The sequence below is a fragment of the Callospermophilus lateralis genome, chromosome 11, assembly GCF_048772815.1.
Source record: "Callospermophilus lateralis isolate mCalLat2 chromosome 11, mCalLat2.hap1, whole genome shotgun sequence".
NCBI classification, from domain to species: Eukaryota; Metazoa; Chordata; class Mammalia; order Rodentia; family Sciuridae; genus Callospermophilus; species Callospermophilus lateralis.
In genome coordinates, this window is record NC_135315.1 from 42,211,859 (window position 1) to 42,233,565 (window position 21,707).

A 21,707-nucleotide genomic window follows, 5' to 3' on the forward strand; every position below is an offset into this window, starting at 1 on the left:
GTTTGCCCCTAAGTGGCTTCATGAGTGTTAAGTGGGCTGGGGGTGGGCGAGTGCATTTTTAGCACATGCTAGGCCCTGGCTTTGAGCCCCAGCACCACAAAAAAAAAAAAAAAAAAAAATTTAAAAATAAGAGTACCATTTTTTTTTTTTTTTTTTTTTTTTTTTAAAGAGAGAGTGAAAGAGGGGAGAGAGAGAGAGAGTGTTTTAATATTTATTTTTTAGTTATCGGCGGACACAACATCTTTGTTTGTACGTGGTGCTGAGAATCAAACCCCGGCCGCACGCATGCCAGGCGAGCGCGCTACCACTTGAGCCACATCCCCAGCCCCCAAGTACCATGTTTTAATGGTAATACTTCATCAATTCTAAAGGCATATGCAGCAATGGGGAAGGGGAAGAAAAACAGAAAAAACAAAAAGTTATATAGTTAGTATTTAAAAGTACAAACGTTTAAATGATTAATTAAAAAAACCTTCGGGGGGGGGGGGGGGGGTGGGGGGTGGTGCTGGAGTTGTGGCTCAGCGGTAGAGCGCTCACCTAGCATGTGTGGGGCCCTGGGTTCGATCCTCAGCATGGAATAAATAAATAAAATAAAGGTATTGTGTCCAACTACAACTAAAAAAAAAAAATTCTTAAAAAAAATAAATTAAAAGAACCTAACATAGTTCATAACTATTGGCCTACACAGTAAGCAAATATCTACATGTGGGTTGAGAGCTTTTGCTTTGGAGTGGTTTTTGCTAACTCTGTTTACATGAAAAAGGACAGAAAGTGTGTTTGTTGCTTTGACAAAGTCCCATTCTTTCCTATGGAGTGCAACTGTCATTGTCCATGAGTCTCTTGAATTCAAGGTCTTTCCTTCTGATGAAAATACTAATTTGGGGGGCTAGAGATGTGGCTCAAGCGGTAGCTCGCTCGCCTGGCTGCGTGCGGCCCCGTTGGATCCTCAGCACCACATACAAAACAAAGATATTGTGTCCGCCGAGAACTAAAAAATAAATATTAAAATTCTCTCTCTCTCTCTTTAAAAAAAAAAAAAAGAAAATACTCATTTTTCTGGTGTTTTTAGCAGGAGTGGTGATATTTCATCCAGTCTTTGTAGATGAGAGGCTTATGAGTTATTACCCCTCAATTCTCCCTTTTAAGAGAGGATAACATTAAATAAAATATGGAACCCTTCACGAATTTGTGTGTCATCCTTATGCACTGGCCATGCTAATCTTCTCTGTTATCATTCTAATTTTAGTATATGTGCTGCTGAAGCGAGCACACCATTAATTGTTTGTTTGTTTTGGATGGATGGAGTTATTTTGATGATCTAATAGGTCAAACTTTGGCTAATTTTTGTTGTTGTTGGTACTGGGGATTGATCCCAGGGGCCACTTTACCATTGAACTACATCTATCCCCATCCCTTTTTATTTTAAAGAGAGAGAATTTTAATATTAATTTTTTAGTTTTCGGCAGACACACAACATCTTTGTTTGTATGTGGTGCTGAGGATTGAACCCGGGCCGCACACATGCCAGGTGAGCACACTACCGCTTGAGCCACATCCCCAGCCCCCCTTTTATTTTTTGAGACTGTCTCTAAGTTGCTTAGGGCCTTGCTAAATTGCTGAGGTTGGCTTTGAACTTGCAATCCTCCTGCGTCATTCTCCCTAGTTGCTGGAATTACAGTTGTAGGCTACTGTGCCTGACAAGAATATTTTTAGATGTGTGAAATAATATCACTTCTTTTTAAAAGCCTTCTAGTGGTTTCTCATGTCAGAACAAAGGCCCTAAAAAGCCTTATTAAGGCTTCCTGTGATCTTAAAGTAGGTTTCCATCTTGACCTCATTCACTAATACTTCACCCGCTCACCTTCTACTTCCAACATGCACTGACCCTTCTTTGATCATGCCACACACTTTGGATTGGAAAGCTTTCCCTTCAGGTGCCTGCATGGCTCATTCCTTTGCCTTTGTCAGTCATACCTTCTATTAAGGTCTTCCTAGCATGCCCTAAAATGTCAGCCCACCCCAAACTTCCTATTCATTTCTTTATTTTCCTCCTTGCTATTTACCTTTATCTAACATACCGTATATTTAATTTTTCTTATTGTTTCCACCTGGATGCAAGCTCTAAAAGCTAGGCATGTCTTGTTCAGTGCAGTCTCTCTAGCACGAAAGACAAAGCCCTTCACATAGCAAGCATCTGATAAGTTTGCAAAATGAATAAGAATATGGAGGCCCAGGAAGATAAAGTTACTTACCCAAGATTACACAGGTAATAAACAAAAAATAGAGCTGAAATTTAATCCCAAGCAGCCTTATGTTTATGCTATTAAGCCTGAGAAGTGGATCCCAATACTGAGTAAGGCTCAGCACTGGCACAGGTGTCACAAACCTGGCAGCACTCTCCACCCTTTGCTTGCAATGTCTCAAGTTTTTTTTTTTTAATTTTTTTTTAATATTTATTTTTCAGTTTTCAGCGGACACAACATCTTTGTTTGTATGTGGTGCTGAGGATCAAAACTGGGCCGCACACATGCCAGGCGAGCGCGCTACCGCTTGAGCCACATCCCCAACCCTCAGGTTTGTTTTGGATGGATGGAGTTATTTTGATGATCTAATAGGTCAAACTTTGGCTAATTTTTGTTGTTGTTGGTACTGGGGATTGAACCCTACCTGGTAGGTTGTCCTATCCAAAACCCCTGTTTCAGGTTCCCAAGTCTCAGGTCTGACCTCAGCACAGGGCCCGCTGCTGCCAGGCCCAGGACAGCTATTGTGGGCAAGGCCAGTGTGCTTGATGCCCCCCTGTGGCTAGGGTGGGGAAGAACAGGCCAAGAGCAGCCTTGATGCTAAAAGTGTGTATGAATGATTCTTGATTCCCAGTCTCTCCCCTCACAGAATACACAATGCAAGGGATGACATAAGAGATCTTTATTTTACCAGAGGGGACAGGCAGTGGGGCAGTGCAACATCCAAGCCCCAGACCAGACATGCAGCATCCACATGCAGAATAGCTACACAGACTGGGGCAGGGCCACAGGTAGGGGACTAGGGCTGTGGGACACTCATAGCACCCTTGGCGGGATGCTTGGGCCCTGGTCTCTTCCATCTCCACTACTGCAATGAGACAGAAGAATAAGCTGCTTCCCATGGCTGGAACCCTATCACTCTGGCCAGGAAGAAAGATGGCACAAGGGGAAACGGGATCTGGCCAATTTACGGCACTTGATTCTGTACAGGGTTGGCACAGCCTTGCTCACTGGAAGGGCCACATACACAGGACAGTGCAGCACTAGCATGAAGCTGTCTCCAACAGGTTCAGAGCCTGACCCCAGAAAGGCTTAGTGAAGACCACCTAGTAGGGACTTTTCCATGAAGGGAACTTCTGTGAGCACAAGCAGGGCCTCCTAAGGCAGTAGTAAACTGAGGAAGCTGCTATAGACAGGAGGCCTTGCCTCTGTGCCCCTGGGCTCAGGGAAAAAGGGGTAGTAATGAGAGCCGGCCTGGCCTGGGGAGGGAAGAAGTAAAGGGCAATGGCCCTGGGCCCTATAGGCCATGGCTACGCAGGTCTAGAGGAAAGTGGGTGGTCTATAGACTTCCTAGAGGAGTATTCAGGGAAAACCAGGCCAGGAGAGGGGAGAGAGGTTGTCCTACCCAGAAACCCTGTACCTATGCTGCACTCTGGCCAGGGATACAGGGAGGACAGATGGATACAGGAAGAACTTCAAGGCACCAGGATTCTGAGGAGCAGCAGGGCTACCCCCCACAGACAGACAGTGATTGTAATAAACATCTTCAGCTTAAACTATGTGATCTGCATAGAGGGAGGGAAGACAAGGGAGAGAAAGAAACACACAGGGATATGAGGGAGGAAAGACACAAATTAGATGAGTGTGGCAGTGAAAGTGAGGATAGAAAAGAGGAAGAGACAGGAGAGAAGGGAAGACAGCCAGAGATGGCCTAAACACGCAGCACTTCTGGTCCCTACAAAATAAGGCACCAGAGTCAGTAACGTTCCCGTTGTCCCTGTGGTGTTAAAACAGGTGAAGGGAGGGGCGGGCGGCTGCTGAAGGGCGTGGGCCTGCAGGAGCCTCACACCTGTGCACCAGTGGCTTTCTTGATCAAGGGTATCTGCAAAGATGGGAGATGCCATGAGGCCTTGGCTGTGGAGGTCCTGGACCCATATGCCCAGGCCAGTGGGCTGCCCAGGTAACTCCACTGCAACCAAGCAGATACATACCTTTGAGAGGTCCACACCTGTAAGGGCATGCACAGAGGCAGGCAGCTCAGCCAGCAGCCGGTTTACTTCTGATGTCACCTTGCTGTTGTCCCCGCTGAGAACCACAATCTCATCAACTTTGGTCAGTGGGGCAGCGATTTTGGCAGCAATCTAGGTGGGGTATGAGATCATGGTTAGATTCTGACTGCATCCACCTACCCTATCCAGCACCTCTCCCTCTCTTCTCTTACCCAAACCCCTAAATAGCTGAGGTGGCTCTAATTTGCAAGCCACAATAGGAAAGGCCTAGGGGCCAGGGATGGCCTGGGCCTATTAGAGGGTTCCTGCCCTCTACTGAGTATTTCCCCTCTTTAATCCTTTCAGCTGGCTGGTGGCTGCGTAACAGATTAGGAACAAAATTATTCTAGGAACAAAATTATTCTAGCACTTGTCTTGCTAATCAGGTGAGGAGACTTGAGCTCTGGGTGCCAACTTTGGGTGCCAGTTTTGGGTGGGAGCCTCACCTGCGGCAGGGCCTCCAGCACCAGGGCCATCTTGGCTGCATCTCCATATTTCTGGTAGGCTTCAGCCTTGAGTTTCATCCGCTCAGCCTCTGCCTTGCCCATTGCCTCGATGACTGCCGCCTCTGCCTCCCCAATTTTGCGGATCTTCTCAGCCTCTGCCTGTGCCAAGAGGACCTGCTTCACCCTGGGGGAGCCCAGGCCAGGCAGATAAGCAGGAGGTGCCAGGGTCCCCCAGAACCTTGTATAAGGTCTGACAAACCCTTTAGTTCTGTTCTGTTGGCTGTCAAGGGCAGGAGACATTTGAAGTGGGTGCCCTGGCTTGTTGGCTCAGGCCAGGGAGAGGCTACAGGGTCCTGCACCTGGGAAAGGAGACTGACCGGGAGGCCCTCTGTGCCAAAAACTATACCAGGCATGCACTCGAGCCTTCTTTATCTCATTTAGTCTTGTTGACTGAAGGAGGTAGGGGTATGCCACTTCACAGGAGGGACAAACATGAGGGAAAGTGGTTTCCCAACTGTGGTCAGAGAGAGCACACAGACGGCAGAGGAGCTGACTAACCCCGACCCGGCACCCAGGCAACTCTCACTTTTCACCCTCTGCGATCTGCTGTATGCGATGGGCCTCAGCCTCAGCCGGGCGGCGCACTGTGGCAATGAGCTCCTTGTCAGTGCGCAAGATCTCCTGCGCCTCCACTGCAATCTGCTTCTTACGCTGTACAACTTCAATTTCAATCTCTTCCTGCCGGATCTTCTGCTGCTCACGGGCCCCTTGTAGCTCATAGGCCAACTGGGCCTCAGCTGTCTGTGACCGGAAGATCAACACGTTAAGAGGCTGGCCACCAGGTCCCGAGCCCTGAAAGCCCCAAGTTAAGATGCCCTGGCTTCTTACCTTGATATTGACTTCTTCGCTGAAGGCTGACTTTTGTAGCTCAAAGGCTCTCTTAGAGTCAGCAATCTTGGTGTCTGCCATGAACTTCACATCAAGCATCTCCTTTTTGCACTCAGCTTCCTGAGAGGAGGGGCAGATGCTTAGAGTCCCTGAGGGACCATAGTCCTGTCACCCCTGAGTTCCCTAATCCCAGGGGTAGAAAGGAAATCCCAAGTACCCGGATGCCTGCATCCCGCTCAGCCTCGGCCACACCAATGTCAGCATCTCTCTGCACCACGGCAGTCTGAGTCTTGCCCAGGGAACTCAGATAGTCCACTTTGTCATAAACATCCTGGGGAGGGAAGGGAGAGTCATTCCAGGGAGCAGCCATGGACACAAAGTGTCCCCACCACCCCTACCAATCCCCATCTCCCAGACGGATTCTGAGGGTACAAACTTTCTATCACATCTCACTTTGATAGTGAAGCTGAGGATCTCAATGCCCATGCGGCCAACATCTGGGGCTGCCACCTCTCGCACTAACTTGGCAAACTGGTCCCGATCCTGATATATCTGTTCCACAGTCAGGGTCCCTGGGGATAGAGAGAACATGGGCTTTCTCTCCAGGGTCCCAACCAGCTGGGAAAGGGAGAAAGCATACAAGTAGAAGTCTGGGTGCATACAGGGGTCATGCAGTCTGAACTGGGTCTTCTTGGGGTTTCTTCTCAACAGTGTTTAATACTGAGCTTTATGCAGAGTCCTGGAGGACGAGGAAGTGTCCCAAGAGACACCAGACATGTGAGCAAACTGCCCTGTATCCCATTCCCATGCCCTATACCAAAGCCCTCTCTCACTCAAATCAGCCTAAGTTTTTTGTTTCTTTTTGGTGCTAGGAATTGAACCCAGAGTCTCTTGTATGCTTAAGCAAGTACTCTACCCTTGAGCTACATCCTCAGCCCAACTGAAGTTTTGAAATGAAATGCTTGAGGAAAAAGTTTCAGCTCAAAACCTCAGAGGAACAGGCTCCCTGCACAGCTCTGCCACCTATCCCTGGCCCTGGCTTCAGAACCATGTGAGGCTGGGCAGGGTCTCACCTAAGATGGAACGCAGATGCCCCTCTAGGGTCTGTAGGACAACGTTCTTGATATCTTGTACATTCTTGCCCAGGAACTGCTCGCAGGCCACAGCCAAGAGTTCCTTTTCTGTCATGATCTTCACCTGCCAGGGTCACAGAGGTGCCTCAGTCAGGCTGGAGGGAAACAGATGGAAGCCCCAGACCCAGAGGTACAGAGGATGGTGGCTGTGCCCTCCCCGTCTTTGTCAAACCTGCAGGCCCTGGGAATACAAGGTGGGTTGGTGTATTTGAGCTCTCTTGTAGGGCATTCTTCACTGGAATTCTTCACTGGCAGCTGAGGCTCTGACCCAGCCTTTCTCCTGGGCATTTGGGGCTCTTCTCCTCCCTCTCCAGCCTACTATTTACTCATTAGCCAACTCCTCCCTCACAGACTCCCCACATGTGGGAGACCTTCAGGCTAAGGGGCAGAGAATATGAAAAGGAGAAAGAGCAATAGGGACATAGACAGATGGACTATGAAAGAGCCTAGATGGGGCAGGAGACAGTCCCAGGGGATATATAACTGATGGTGCCTTTGCTTCTGGAGGTATTCAGCCAACTCCCTCATCAGAGGCCTGTAACACAGTAGAACCTTGCTGCCCTGGAAGTCCAGAGATGGATTAGGGTGGGGTGCCTCTCCCAGGCTCCTAGCTGGGGATATAACACAGCCTTTGACCCCACAAGTCCTCTGCCTCACAGGGCCTCTCCTTTAGGGCCATCCCTCTAACCCCCTGCCCAGGGAACAGGTGAGGCCTGGATTTTGGGGCCGGGCATATCCAACACCTGCAAAGAATGGGACTGGGTTAGAGAGATAGGAGCCCTCAGCACTGGTTCTGTCCCTCGAGGGCCACTGAGGAGAGAAGGGGTATCTGTTAGTCTTGCTGGGTGGCCAAGGGGGCCAAGTGAGCATGTTCCAGTGGTCACGATTCTCTCGTTGGGGGATGGGGTAGCAGGGATGCTGGAGAGACTACCCCTGGCTGCCGTCCTCTCCTCCTCCCCCCAAACCCCAGCATGGGGATGAGGCACCTCAACAGACATGCGCGGGGCTGCTGAGTTACTATACCTGGGCGACACCCGTCACAGTTAAAGCTACCCCCTCGGCCGTCTCTACGTCCTCGCAGCGGGGCTGCAACGTCATAATCTCTAGGGAAATCCTGCCAAGAAACGCAAAACAGGGGCATGGGTCTGGGGGCCCGGGGCCTGAGGTGCGGGGAATGTCTACCACCTCACTACTCCAGATGGGACAGGCCAAGAATCCTGGTGAGGAGGATGGGGAAGGCTCTCTAGGGTTTGTAGGTGGCAGTGTGTAAGAAGGTAGCAGGGTGGGTATAGACAGCTCCAGGGAAGGAGGGTAAGTAGGCTACACATGTGCACATAGGTCCTCTGCTCAAGTCAGCCTGGTTTAAATTGAGAGGAAAAGGAAGTAAGAAAGAAGTGCCTATGGTGGTCTGGGGCTGTCAGGAACCAGAAGAAGCCAGGTGCAGCTGTGTGTGTGTCATAGGACAGAAGGCAGGTGCTGGTACTCCAGGCTGTGGCACGGAGGCTGTCATGGATGACATGTGAACATACTTCAGGTACCCTGACGTATTCTCTGGGTCTACTCAGCACCCCAAAATGCCCCAAGATGCTGCCTAGAAAGCCCTGCCTGGCAGGTGGCGGGGGGAGTATGCCTACTGCTGAGCCAAGACAGAATTGATCCCCTCCTTTGCCAGGTAGCTCTCTCTGATCCCTCCAACTAGCCAGAGGCTATGACTTGAAGTCCACAAGGCTAAGACTTGGGACCAAATATGTCACATGGGGAACACAGGCTGGGGTCACACTGGCTGGGGTCACACCAAAGCCTCCTGGATAAGTAGCATTAACCCTTGAAAGAGTTGTTCTGCAGGCAGTCTAACTCCTCAAGCATCCACATTCACTCAACTTAAAAGGACCTGGGCACTGGGAAATGTTTCAAGTATAGTGTGGGTTTGGAGGGTTGGGGCTGCTTCAATTAGAGTTGAGGGAGGCCTGGACCCTACTGATTCCACAGAGGTCTCTAATCTCCTCTCAGGTTCTTACACTGCAACCTGCCCTCAATGGCTCAGGAGATGGGATGGTGTCTTTCCTGACTAAAGCTGGAAGAATGGGTGAGGAAGGGAATGGTGGTGCTAGACTTTTGCCTGAGAAGGCTGCAATGTAACTCAAGGCATGAGGAAGAGGAAAGTGCAAGATGCCGGCCATTAAGGCCTCTCCAGCCTGGGCACCTGTGAGCAACCGGCTTTGAGGGGAAGGGGCTTTTGGATGTTCATTGCTGCATTCTCAGTGCCTGAATCCAAGAAAGTGCTCAACAGAGAACTGGTAAACAAAGTGATGAGGATAGGAACCTGCACATTACAGAGAACACACTTGGAGTTGCTGAACATTCTATCCAAGAACAGATTTCACTAGCTATGGCTGCATGGTAATAAGGCTTGGCATTTAAGGACACCCACTGGCAGAATTGGGCTTTCAGAATCCCTTGCCTTTTCCCCACTTGCAGCCCCAGTGGGCAAAAGAAGGTGCCCTGGAGATCTACAGGGATTCACCCTGGCACCCAGAGCAGCAGAGATGGGGATAACGAGGGGTGAGGCACACTCTCAGGAGGGGAGTCCATCCAGTTCCTGCCTGCTAGGCCCCACAGGGCAGAAAGAGAGAAGGTTAGATACAGAAGAGGAAGCAGGTGGGTTATTACCTGTGCAACCCCTGTTACGAATAGCGGGACCCCCTCCGACGTCTCAATATTCTCACAGCGACACAGGATGGTCATAACCTCCAGAGACAGTCTGAGAAGCAGCCAGGGGGTAGGGAGAGGTAGGGACAGGAAGGGTAGGAGGGGACACAGCAAATACACAGAGTGGTTACCAGATAAGCACCAATGCCTGACATGTGGGGGCAGGACAGGGGTGCTTTCAACACTTCAAACCCCTGCCAGCTTGGTTTAGGGTTATGAAAGAGCAGAGGCAGCCCCTTGCTGGCCTGAGGCTTCTGGGTCTCTTCTATAGCCCTCCTCCCCTTCCAACGAGGAGCTAATGGGCTGGGGAGATGCTTGCCAATACCCTGGGGGGCCAGGGCCCGAGGTCACGAGGCCTGTAAGCTGACATTCAGGGTGCTTATCACCTCACATTCTTAGTAGATTCTTGCCACAATCTGGGAAACAGCTTTAGTTCTACTCTCCTTACACAGGCAAACCTGTTTCTAGAAATTGGGAAAAGGTAGCCACTCTGGGGATTAATGAGCCAGAGCAAATATTGAATCCTGCTTAGGGTGCAAACCCTTAAGGTTTGTGCTACTACATATCATTAAGAAGGTAATTTAGGGTCAGAAAAGTCCAAAGAAAAGTTTTGATGTGATTTAGGGGTGCAGGAGGTCAAGGAAGGTTGAGCAAGAAAGTATGCTCCTGCCAGAATATTCACAGGGATGGATGGGAGATGATGGACTTACTCACTTTGGAGTTTCCAAAGTTGAGCATAGGCAGACAAAGAGTATTGGCAAAGAAAATAAGGTGCCTTGCAGTTACTTGGCCCGCTCTAGCATAAGTGTGTGTATGTGTGTGTGTAGGGTGGTGGTTCAGGCAGAGGCAGACTGTGCATAGTGTGGAAAAGTTCCTTAAACCCAAACAAGGAAGAGGAGATACAGGCTGAGGCTAAAAGGCAGAAGCAGGTAGATGGGGGATGAGGATCAGTAGGCAACATGGAGCCCCACATTAACCCTGGGAGAGGTCACACAGTGGCAGCCCTGGGGGCTTGGCCATGCACACATGCAAAGGTTGCTTTCATCTGAGTACTAACAATAGCACCCTTGGGCCTAAGAGGACTCTCTCCACCCAGCCTAGGCAGAAACCCATAAGCTATTTTCTGGGGAAGGAAAGAAAGAAATAGAAGTGAGGGAGGGAGAAGGGGGGAGAGGAGGGAGGGAAGGTAGATGGGAGGCTGCAGCTCAGAGGCCAGAGGTGGGGGACTTGCTTAGGTAAGGGAGAGAGAGAGCTGCCCACATCAGGGACTCAGATAGTACAGGGTGTTCAGCAAAGTACAGCAGGAGGGACTGCACTGAGCCTGGAGGAAGAATGGCTGACATCATGGGTGGGTGAAATACTTCGAAAGGGAGACTGAGTATGAAGGCTGAGTTAAAAACCTCTATTCTGACCTGAGAGGATCCTACCAGCCTAGGGAAATAAAGGTTCCAGCCTGCGGAGATGGCCCAAGTAGGCTGGGGGCAGGGGAAGAGGCTGTCTCCCAGAAAGGGGAATAGAGTGGGAAGGGGTGCAGGGACAGACTAACCAGCAAGTGGGACCAAAGGGAGGATGTTGAGCCTGAGGTCAGTTTCCTAGAAAAAGGTAAGGCCTCCCATCTCTCACTTCCAAACCTGTTGTCGGGGAGGCCTGGCCATCCCACTGAAGGGCTCTGCTCCTGGAGCAAAAAGTGAGAGTAGGAGACCAAGGACATGGAGAAGGTTTGCAGGGGTGTTGCCCCAGTAGTGGATGCCCACTTGAGACAGGTCTCTGGGCAAGTCACAAAACTGTCCAGGCCTGGCTATAAGTTGAGGTATTTGAATAAGATATTATGCTGTGCTAGGATTGCATGTTGTGTGGGTAGCTGTGTCTCTGAGGCCCATGACTCTGGAAGGCCAAATGACACACTCAGCTGTTCCTAGGACCCTCTGGAGTAGAAATTGTAACCATTATTGATCAGTCTCTGATAGTTTTGGTCTTAGATCAGAAGTTCCCACAATCCTAACAAAAGCACCCTTGGGCCACAATCCATCACCTCAGGGAACGTAAAGTGATGGGAGGAGAGTGAAGGGGGTTATCGGGAAGTCAGTGATGGTAAAAAAAATTGTGACATACTTTCTATGACCCGTATCCTAGTAGATACCCGCAGACCCCCAGGAGCCTCAAGCATCAGGAACTCAGTGCAGACATGGGCTTCTCTTTGCTGACTGATGAGGGTGAAATGGAGCAGTATTTTCTGTTGGAATTTCTATTGCTTCCCTTTGGGATGCCCAACCCCCCCATTCCTTCATAGCTTGCTGTCCTTGACTCTACCCCTCCCTCATTTCCCATTAGGAAAGGCAGCTGGACAGTGTGGTAGTAGGAGAGCCCAGGTCTGATTCTACCCTGGGCTCTGGAGGCACCAGCAAGGAGAGCAATCTGGGGCACTAAAACCTTCCTTCCTTTATTAACTCTTTCCAAGACATATTTAGGAGACCTGTCTTGCCTGGTGCCAGCACCTTTTCCTTAGATCACCTGCCCCCCCTTGTCTCTAACCCACTACTATCACAGAGAACTTCTAACTATACATCTATTCTCATTTAGCCTCTGCTTGAATTATTCCAGGGCCTTCATGGTGAGGGTGTATGTACAGGTTTTCTTTAGCCTTTTCTCCTTCAGTACACCCCCTCTAAATGTAGTGTGTAATTAAGACTTCTTGAATAACTTTGAGCTAGAACTGGGAAATTGAGATATGATCCTGAATTCCCTGGGACAGAAAGTAATGTCACCTCTCATGCAAAAAAGAACACACAGAAAGGAGGAGGTGTCTAAAGACACACCTTCTTTTTTTTCTTTCCTTTTTTTTTTTTTTTGGTAGTGGGGATTGAACCCAGGGGTGCATTACCATTGAATTATATACCAGTCCAGTTCTTCTTATTTTTTTGAGACAGGGTCTCACTAATTTGCTAATGCTGGCCTTGAATTTGCAATCTTCCTGCCTCAGCCTCCAGAGTCACTAGGATTACATTCATGCACCACCACATTCACCTAAGCCAGACCTTCTTGAAGTGTGCCTCCTGAATGCCTGTCAGCCCATTTCACCTATTCCTTATGGGACTCCTTCTTCCAGAACAGAGGTAGCAAATGGCAGATGTTCTAGCTGATCTGTAGGGTAAAGGGGCAACACTGGAAACACTTCTCTCCCTTGCCCACCAAGATGACAGGTTCCCAAGCCCTCAGGCCCTTACCTCTGAGTGTCGGAGATACACCACCAGGCCCAGGCCCAGCCGCCAAACACATACTGTTTGTAGTCAGAACCACAACAGCCCCCTGTGGAGCAAAGCAAATCACTACTGGTCAGGTCAGTCAGTTCCTGAGTTTATCTCCCCCAACCTCTCTGACAGCAACTCTACCCTTGTGCTTGCTGAGTTTTGATAATGGTAACTGTTGGGTTCCAGGTGCTGAGATTATACATAAAATATTCTCCCTGACCTATAGGGACTTAAGAACTTAGAATCTAGATTTTTATGTAAATTGTCTAATTTACATAAAAAGGATATCCAATGAATAATTCAGAGTGTAAGTACTTCCAGAGGACATAGCAGACAGGGGTGGTCTGGAAAAAGCTTCCATTTTTCTTTTCTTTTTTTGCAATACTAGGGATTGAAGCCAGGGGCGCTCTACCACTGAGCTATATCCCTAGCCCTATTTATTTATTTATTTACTTACTTATTGGTAGCAGGGATTCAACCCAGGGGTGCTTAACCACTGAGTCAAATCCCCAGCTTTTTTTTTTTTAAAAAGTTTTTTTTTTTTTTCTTTTTGAGAGAGAGAGAGAGAGAGAGAATTTTTGATATTTATTTTTTAGTTATCGGCGGACACAACATCTCTTTGTATGTGGTGCTGAGAATTGAACCCGGGCGGCACGAATGCTGCTTGAGCCACATCCCCAGCCCCCCCCCCCCCTTTTTTAACACTTTGAGATAGGGTCTAGCTAAATTGCTTAGGGTGTGTGTGTGTGTACAGGCTTTCTTCAGCCTTTTCTCCTTCAGTAGTTGCTGAGGGTGGCTTGAACCTGCATTCCTTCTGCCTCAGTCTTCAGAGCCACTGGGGATTATAGGCATGCTCTACCACATATAGGTTTTATTTTGAGACAGGGGCTCATTAAATTACCGAGACTGGCCTCCAACTTGCAAACCTCCTGTTTAAGCCTCCCAAGTAGCTGGGGTTACTGGTTTGAGCGATTATATCCAGCAAAGCTTCCATTTTTCATTCAATCATTCGTTCATTCATTCAACAAGTAGAGTCTTTTTTGTGTGTGTGTCAAGAACACAGATATGGGGAAGGGAGGGGGTATGGGGCTAGGAAAGACAGTGGAATGAAATGGACATCATTACCCTAAGTACATGTACGAAGACACAAATGGTGTGACTCTACTTTTTGTACAACCAGAGATGAAAAATTGTGCTCTATATGTGTAATATGAATTTTAATGCATTCTGCTGTCATATATAATAAGTTAAAATTGAAAAAAAAACAGATATGAAGGGGCTGGGGCTGTGGCTCAGGGGTAAAGCGCTTGCCTCGTGCGTGAGGCACCGCTGTTTGATCCTCAGCACCACATAAAAATAAATAAATAAAATAAGGTATATAAAAAAAGAACACAGATATGAAGACACAATTCCTCTCTTACAGGAAGTGAAATAAGGGATGATCATAATACCACACAGCTCACCTGCTATCACGGTAGGACAGACTGAGAGAAATGCAAGAGGGCAGCGCTCTGGGTCACGGGAAGGAGTCTGAGCCAAGGCAACAGCCTCTCTTTGGCAGGCAGACACATCTCAGTGAGCCTGGCACTCCACTCCCAGAGCTTTCAGAATGACTTTGCTGCTTTAATGGGAACAGGATGGGAAGGAAGGTCTTCAAACTAAGGCCTACTCATGGTATTAACAAGATAAAAGAGGAGAAAGGGAAAAGGTCTCAAAAGAAAATGGTTCCTGCACATCAATTAGACAGCTAACTCAGCCATAATCTAGATCCAGGCTGTGGATGTACTCAGTATGTTCCCCACCCAGAAATGACAAAAATTAATTTCTGAAATTCTTGTAGTAAATTCTCCTATTAATGCCAAAGTTACTCAGGTTCAAGGAAATGTGAGTAAAAACTGAAGAGGCAGTTAACATGCAATAAGAAAACAGATGAATTGAAGGAAATGGAATTTGGAAAAAAGCCAGAGAGTGTTGTCATTTCCATGTTCACCGACTTGTTTTGTGAAAGCTTTAGGATGTTTGCCTCCCAAGGTCAAAGGTCTGGGTAGTTTCATATAGCTTCATGTGGGTTACAACATTTCTTAGGACCCATGGCAGGGAACAAGGTAGGTAGAGGGGCAGAGGGTAGATCATGGAGTGTCTTTTGTGCAGGCCAACAAGCTGTACATGTGAGTATGCAAGAGTGATGGGGAGCCACATGGGGATTGAAGATGGGAATTGATAAGACATTTATTTTTTTATTGGTAGTGGGACTTGAACCCAGAAGTGCTTAGCCACTGAGCCACTTCCCCATTCCTTTTTATGTTGAGGCAGGGTCTTGCTAAGTTGCTTAGGGCATTGCTGAGGCTGGTCTTGCAATCCTCCTGAGACACTGGGATTACAGGCATGTACCATTGTGATTCAGACTGATAAGGCATTTTAGAAACAAATACCACCTTGCACATGGAGGAAGGTACTGAAGCCAGGAGATTGGGTAAAAACCTTTTGCAGTAATCCAGGCAAGGCATGGAGGGTGATATAGGTGGCTAACTGCTAGAGGAAGCAACTTTGTCCATGAAATTTTTCTGTGTGGAAATATGTTATATTTATACTGTGTAGTATGACCATATGTAGTATGGCTATAGATTGACTACTTGGAATGTGGCTCATACAAGATATATATATTTTTTAATACTGGGGATCAAATCTAGTGTCACTTTACCACTAAGTTATATCTTAGTCCTTTTTATTTTTTTATTTTGAGACATGGTCTTGCAAAGTTGCTGAGGTTGGCCTGAAACTTGTGGTCCCCTTTCTTCAGTCTCCTGAATTGCTAGGGTTATAAGTGTATGCTAACATGTCAAATTTCATATGAAATTTAATTATTATTATTATTTTTTGTAGTGCAAGGGATCCAATCCAGGACCTTGTGTATGCTAGGCAAGTGCTCTACCACAGAACTACATCCTCAGCCTCAATTAAATGGAATTAGAATGGCTACATGAGGCTAGTGGCACCCACACTGGACAGTGCATCTAGAAAGTCCAGGTTTGGACAGTGTTGAGGCCAAGGACTGAAACAAACAATGTAGAAAATGGAAAATGGGGACAAGTTTTGTATGGGTGTAGGCAACCAACAAAGACCCTCCCCATTCCCACTGCCTCTCAAGTCACAAGAGCTTATAAGGCTGGAGAGCTGACACCTGAGACTGCTCCAGGCGGCCAACTCCAGTTTCCTGGGTCAGCCACAGTGTACAGGGTGCTAGTGAAAGTTAAGCTTCCCCAATCTGAAAATCCCCAAATTGGACACTCCAAAACTGAAACTTTTTGAGTGCTGACAGGATGTCACAAATGGAAAATTACACAACCGATCTCATGCAACAGGTTGCAGCCAAAACACAGGTGCACTAAAAATATTGTATAGGGGCTGAGGATGTGGCTCAAGTGGTAGCGCACTCGCCTGGCATGCGCGTGGCCCGGGTTCAATCCTCAGTACCACATACAAACAAAGATGTTGTGTCTGCTGAAAACTAAGAAATATTAAAGAATTCTCTCTCTCTCTCTCTAAAAAAAAAAAAAAAATATTGTATAAAATTACCTCAGGCTATGTATGTAAGGTATGTATGAGACAAATACATGTAGTGCTTAAACTCTGGGTCTCATTCATAACATGTCTTGTTATGTCTATAGAAATATTTTCAAATCTAAAATAATCTGAAATCCTGTGGTCCTAATTATTTCCAATAAGAGATATTCAATCTGTAGCCAAACCAGAGGACCAGGGATCATAGAACAGTCTTAGTGTGGGCAAGACCAGTAAGAGGTCTTAGGTCTCTTGATTCTCTGGGATAGAAATATCTGTCCACAGGGCTGCTGTTCAAGGTGAGCCTTTAAGGGCTTCTCTATCCTGGGAGGTATAGGGGAGGCTTCTGAGGACAAGCAGTCAATCTGAAACCTAAGTCATCTTGGGATCAAGTGAAACTGGAAGAGGGCCAAAAATCACAGCTTGTTCTTCGTGTTGTGGTCTGGTGGGGGCTGGGGCATGGTTACCTCCAGTCAGCTCCAGGGGACTTCTCAATGGGCTGTGGAGGAGGTGGGAGTGGCAGGGAGGGATGGAATAGGTGGATGTCCACTCTTTACCTTTCAGTTATTATTTGACCTTGAGAACAGACTGCCACAGCTCAAGCTGGGCCTTGGCCAAGGGCAACATGGCCAGGTTCCCAGGGGCAGTAAAAACAGGAAGTTGGGACTGGCCAGCCACCCCACCCCCAGCAGCCTCCTCTCCTGGAAGGCCTCTTCCTCCTAGGAGCCTGAATACCACTCCCAAGAGGACAGTTAGGTGCCTCTTCTCCCACCTCCCTAGGTCTCACTCATCTTAAGACTCAAAAGTTTCTCTAAATTTTTCCTTTTTTATTTTTTGCTAGGGAAGTTCTTTCCCACTGGGCTACACACATTTCCAGCCCAAAAGGTAACTTTCATTCTTGCTCCCCAGCCCCTCAGTACTGGGGATTGAATCTACTCTAGGGGTGCTCTATCAGTGAGTTGCATCCCTAGCCCTTTTTGTTTTTGATTTTCAGACAGGGTCTTACTAAACCACCTAGGGCCTTGCTAAATTGCTGAGGCTGGCTTTGAACTTTTAGCCCTCCTGTCTCAGCTTCCCCAGCTTCTGGGATGACAGGTGTGCGCCACTGCGCCTAGCCCTTTTTTATTTTTTGAGAATGTCTTGCTGAGCTGTGGAGGCTGGCCTGCAGCTTGTCATCTTCCTGCTTTAGCTTCCTGAGTAGCTGGGATTACAGGTGTGCACTGCTGCACCCTCTTCTAATTTTCTTAACTTGCTTTCCCTTGCTCTGGGCTCAGTCAAGCTGAAGGACTACAAAATACCCTATGATAACTGGGCACGGTGGCACACACCTGTAATACTAGCAGTTTGGGAGGCTCAGGCAGGAGGATCAGGAGTTCAATGCCAGCCTCAGCAACAGCAGTGCATTAGGCAACTTGGTGAGACCCTGTCTCTAAATAAAATACAAGAAAGGGCTGGAGACGTGGCTCAGTGTCTCAGGTGGAGGCAGTTTAGCGAGGCGCTAAGCAACTCAGGGAGACCCTGACTCTAAATAAAATACAAAAACTGGGCTGGGGATGTGACTCGGTGGTCAAGTGCCCCTGAGTTCAGTCTCTTGTACAGAAAAACAAAAACAAAACCAAAAAACCATGATAACTTTCCCTACCCCCAAATAGTCTGAGACTATTGGGGATACAGAGAAGGCAAAATATACTGAGTTTCAAAAAAGAAGTGCCTATCAACTGATGGAACACAAAACAAGCAACTCATGGGCAACTCAGCTCTTGTCCTGGCCTGCAAAAAATACTGCGATGTGAGGGCAGTGCACATGCTCAAGGAAAACTGATTAGAAATTATCTAGCCCTGAGGCTGGGGATGTGGCTCAAGTGGTAGTGTGAGGCACTGGGTTCGATTCTCGGCACCACATAAAAATAAAATATTGTATCTACCTAAAAAACTAAAAAATAAAAATAAATATATAAAAAAGAAATTATCTAACCCTATCCTGACTCCACCTCTAGTTCAGTCCCTAGCTATTGTCCCTCTAATAAATATTAAAACCTCAGGCTAGCCAGACATGCTGGCATATGTCTAATCTCAGGGAGGTGGAGGCAGGAGGATCATAAATCCAAGGCTACTCTCAGCAATTTAGTGAGGCTCTAGCAACTAAGTGAGACACTAAATAAAAAATAAAAAGAGCTGGGGATGTAGCTCAGTGGTTAAGTGCCCTTGGGTTCAATTCCTGGTACCAACAAACAAACAAAAAACAACACAAACCCCCAAACATCAGCCTGGGAATGTAGTGCAGTGGTAGTAGAGTGCTTGCCTGGCATGCCTTAAGTTCTGAGCATAAGAAAAAAAAATTATGAAAATAATAAAATCTCAGACTAGGTGTTGCTTTTCACTGTTGAGATGGCCTGCACTCTCCCTTGAGTGTGTGCTTTTGCTTTCCTAAATATATCTTTGTGCCTCAATATCTGATGCATGATTATTACTATTTTTTATGGTGTTGAGGATTGAAGCCAGGGCCTGGCATATCCTAGGCAAGTCTTCCATCACTGAGCTATACCCCCAGCTCAACATGCTGAAATTCTTTTTTTGTCAGGTGCACAAAGGACCCTGTGCTCCTGAGTGCAGGGTTCCTTCTCTGTGACTTTCTCAGACCCTCCTCTGGTGACAAGCTCACTGCTACCCTCTCAGGAGCAGTCCCTTCCCTTCCAGTCTCTCCTCAACCCTCTTCTACTATAAAAGACTATACCCTCAGGGTGGTTTTATCCTTTTTAAAGCCACAAACACTATTAGTAGTCCAGCACCTAAGGACCCCTTCTTAGGATGTCTATAAATGTCTAAAATACAAAAGAAAAAAAAATGCTAAGACAACCAAATGTTATAATATGTGCTTCTTTATTAATTTATTAAATAATAAGATTTAGTGATAGCTCTAATTACTAACTTAATTTCAAAGTACTGATGAGTGTAGATTATTTTCAAGGTACCTGCAAATAACTATAGTATGGCTGGAAAATACTCCTAAGACTATCATGGATTGTTGCTGACATTTATAATCAGTTCTGGTTAGTAAAAATAAAAATGTACTCCTTCCCCTTACAAATGAAGAAGACTTTTCTTTTAATTTTTGAAGATAGAGATAGATAGATAGAAGATATTTGTTTGTAATAGAACGAAAGGAAGGAGGTTAGATAAACAATTTTTTTTTAAAGAAAGAGGAGAGAGAGAGAGAGAATTTTTTAATATTTATTTTTTAGTTTTTCGGCGGACACAACATCTTTCTTTGTATGTGGTGCTGAGGATCGAACCCGGGCTGCACGCATGCTAGGCGAGCGCACTACCGCCTGAGCCACATCCCCAGCCCCTAGATAAACAATTTTAAAAAGATGAAAAACATGACCAGGAGACCTATCAGAATCATCTTGAAACTGGGCTGAGTGAGTTGCTTCTAGACTTAATGCATGTCTAAGACCTGAATGGGCAGGGCTGGAAGCAGGTGCTCTGCTCTCCTGGGAGTCCACATGCAAGAGGGAGCTACCATTCAGCTGGATCATCTCAAATCCTAAGGGACTGTTATGCCAGGCATTATCTCTCCCTCTCCTCTCCTGCCTGTTCTTGAATCTGGCACCTTCAATTCTTAGCATGGGCTTCCTCTCCCCACCCCAAAACAGCTTCTGTGTCAGCTCTGTATTGGCTTTGGCCTGAGGAAGAGGTTCTCAGTGTGTAAAAGGTACAGAGCAGAGCAACCTATCTTAATGGGTCCTCTCACCCTGTAGTCTTAAAAGACTTTCCACCAGGGCATAAATGAAGCTTTTATCTCCTCAACCCAGAGTCTGGACTTCTTGAAAGAAACTGTATAACATAAAAACAGTGCAGTGCAGATATAGGTTTCTAAATGCCTTCCTAGGGGTGGGGACTGGAGACAAGGCCAGGATTTATAGAGGGAGTTGGCCTTTGTGCTCTTTGGGGGTCTTTCTCCTGACCACAGGGCTATCTGTGATGGGTGGGGGTTGTGTGTGTGTGTGTGTGTGTGGGGTACTGGTGACTGAACTTAGGGGCAACTATGACTGAGCTACAACCCCAGCCCCCCTCACCCCATTGCGACAGGGTTTCACTAAGTTGCTGAGGCCTCAAAGGAGATCCTCCTGAGTAGCTGTGATTACAGTCACCCAGAGGGCCAGATTTGGGGATAGGGTATTTTATTTCCCCTGCAGGAGCAGAGTCCTGATCAGAAACAGTGATGTCCCTGCTCAGAGACATTCTGAGATCCAAAATGAGCCTAAGACCCTGTTTTAGGATGAAAGCTTCCAATGCGTTCATCACATCTCCCCAAAGGTGGGCAGCTACAAGCCCTGACCCAGGTATTCTACTTGCTTGGGTAGCTACCCTGCCAACTGCACAAAGGCTGCAACTCAGCACTGTCAGTGGGAAATAAGACTTCAATTTCAGGGAATCCTACAGCTGCAGGAATCCCCGAAAGCTGTCAGGCAACAGGCCCCCTCCCCAGCACATAGGAGCTAGGGGCTGCACAACCTGGTGGCTTGAAAGGCTTCAACTACCTCCTAAAACATTCCAAATACACAGTGTAAATAGCAGTCTTAAGAAGAAACACACTCCTCTTCCCCAATGCTGCAGTCCCCAAGCCCCACCTAGACAGATTCTGGAGCTTGCAGCATTTTGCAGTTCAGAGCGGCACAGCTCAGGGCTGGATTTCCCAACCTGTAGAGGCCGCAAGCTGCGTCTCCGGGGCGGGCTATGCCAGTAAACCCCAGCAAGTCCCAGCCCGCTCGGAATTAACGGGTCTGACTGTGCCAGGAGAGAGAACCCATACACATCTCAGAGGCCCTCCCTGTTTAGGCACCTGCCCTCCAGAGCCGCGTGACCCACCCCCTGTCCTGGTCGCTGGAATCCAGCAAAACTGCTGAGTTCCGGGAACCCCAAGGCATTAGTCTGCGACCCTTTAGCCCACGGTGGTGTAGAGGGAGGCCCTGCTTTGGGAGGAGGTGGAGGAAAGAAGAAATAAACACAGGGAGACTCTACACAGGAGGGGGAGCCCCTGGTGGATGCCCGAGGGCTTGGAGCCCGGAAAACGAGAACTGGGGTCTCTTCTGGAAGGGGTCTCAGGTGTGGCAATGGGGCCAGCGCCCTGCGCAGCGCGGAAGGCTCAGGCCCCCGCAAGCGGCACCCCACCTCCCCACTCCCCCACACCAGCACTGGGTGGCCTAGAACCCACCTCCGTGGTCGCCGCCCTCTCACCTGAAACCACTAGCGCTTCGTTGGGCCCCACCGTGTGACAGTTGCCCATGGTGTCGGCGGGACGCAGTGACTTCGGCCGCCCGGACCTGGACAGCAGCAACGGGTCCGCAGCGCCGGCCGCGCCCAGCCTATCCCGCCACCCCCAGCGGCTGCCCGCCCGCCCGCGCCCCTCTGTGGTCGCAGCCCCGCCGGA

At 48.0% G+C, this 21,707-nt stretch overlaps 1 protein-coding gene and 1 non-coding gene across 3 annotated transcripts; both read right to left on the reverse strand.

The window, feature by feature from the left end:
- Positions 1 to 1,162: 1,162 nt before the first annotated feature.
- Positions 1,163 to 1,270, reverse strand: LOC143411014 (U6 spliceosomal RNA). The gene has a single exon (XR_013092746.1). It is a non-coding gene; the product is annotated as a U6 spliceosomal RNA (small nuclear RNA).
- A 1,637-nt stretch (positions 1,271 to 2,907) lies between these two features.
- Positions 2,908 to 21,679, reverse strand: Flot2 (flotillin 2). 2 transcript variants are annotated; one of them, XM_076869245.1, is made up of 11 exons: positions 21,515 to 21,679; positions 12,689 to 12,770; positions 9,426 to 9,516; positions 6,696 to 6,819; positions 6,076 to 6,194; positions 5,840 to 5,953; positions 5,623 to 5,742; positions 5,321 to 5,535; positions 4,735 to 4,918; positions 4,232 to 4,381; positions 2,908 to 4,122 (listed from the first exon to the last, which is right to left on the reverse strand). In XM_076869245.1, the coding sequence occupies exons 1-11, from the start codon at positions 21,561 to 21,563 to the stop codon at positions 4,084 to 4,086; spliced, it is 1,287 nt and encodes a 428-aa protein (XP_076725360.1). In that variant the 5' UTR covers positions 21,564 to 21,679; the 3' UTR covers positions 2,908 to 4,083. The 2 variants fall into 2 exon arrangements, with proteins under 2 accessions (XP_076725360.1, XP_076725359.1); XM_076869244.1 differs by lacking the exon at positions 9,426 to 9,516 and adding an exon at positions 7,779 to 7,869 and having other exon boundaries at positions 21,515 to 21,678.
- Positions 21,680 to 21,707: the final 28 nt, after the last annotated feature.

What these genes read in the sequence shown, in the direction of transcription:
- Flot2 (XM_076869245.1), bottom strand. Translation starts at nt 21,563, where the DNA reads ATGGGCAACTGTCACACGGTGGGGCCCAACGAAGCGCTAGTGGTTTCA. An exon ending in CGAAGCGCTAGTGGTTTCAG is followed by an intron (nt 12,771 to 21,514) that starts GTGAGAGGGCGG and finishes TTTGCTCCACAG; the next exon opens with GGGGCTGTTGTGGTTCTGAC. An exon ending in TCGTAACAGGGGTTGCACAG is followed by an intron (nt 6,820 to 9,425) that starts GTAATAACCCAC and finishes TGACCCTGGCAG; the next exon opens with GTGAAGATCATGACAGAAAA.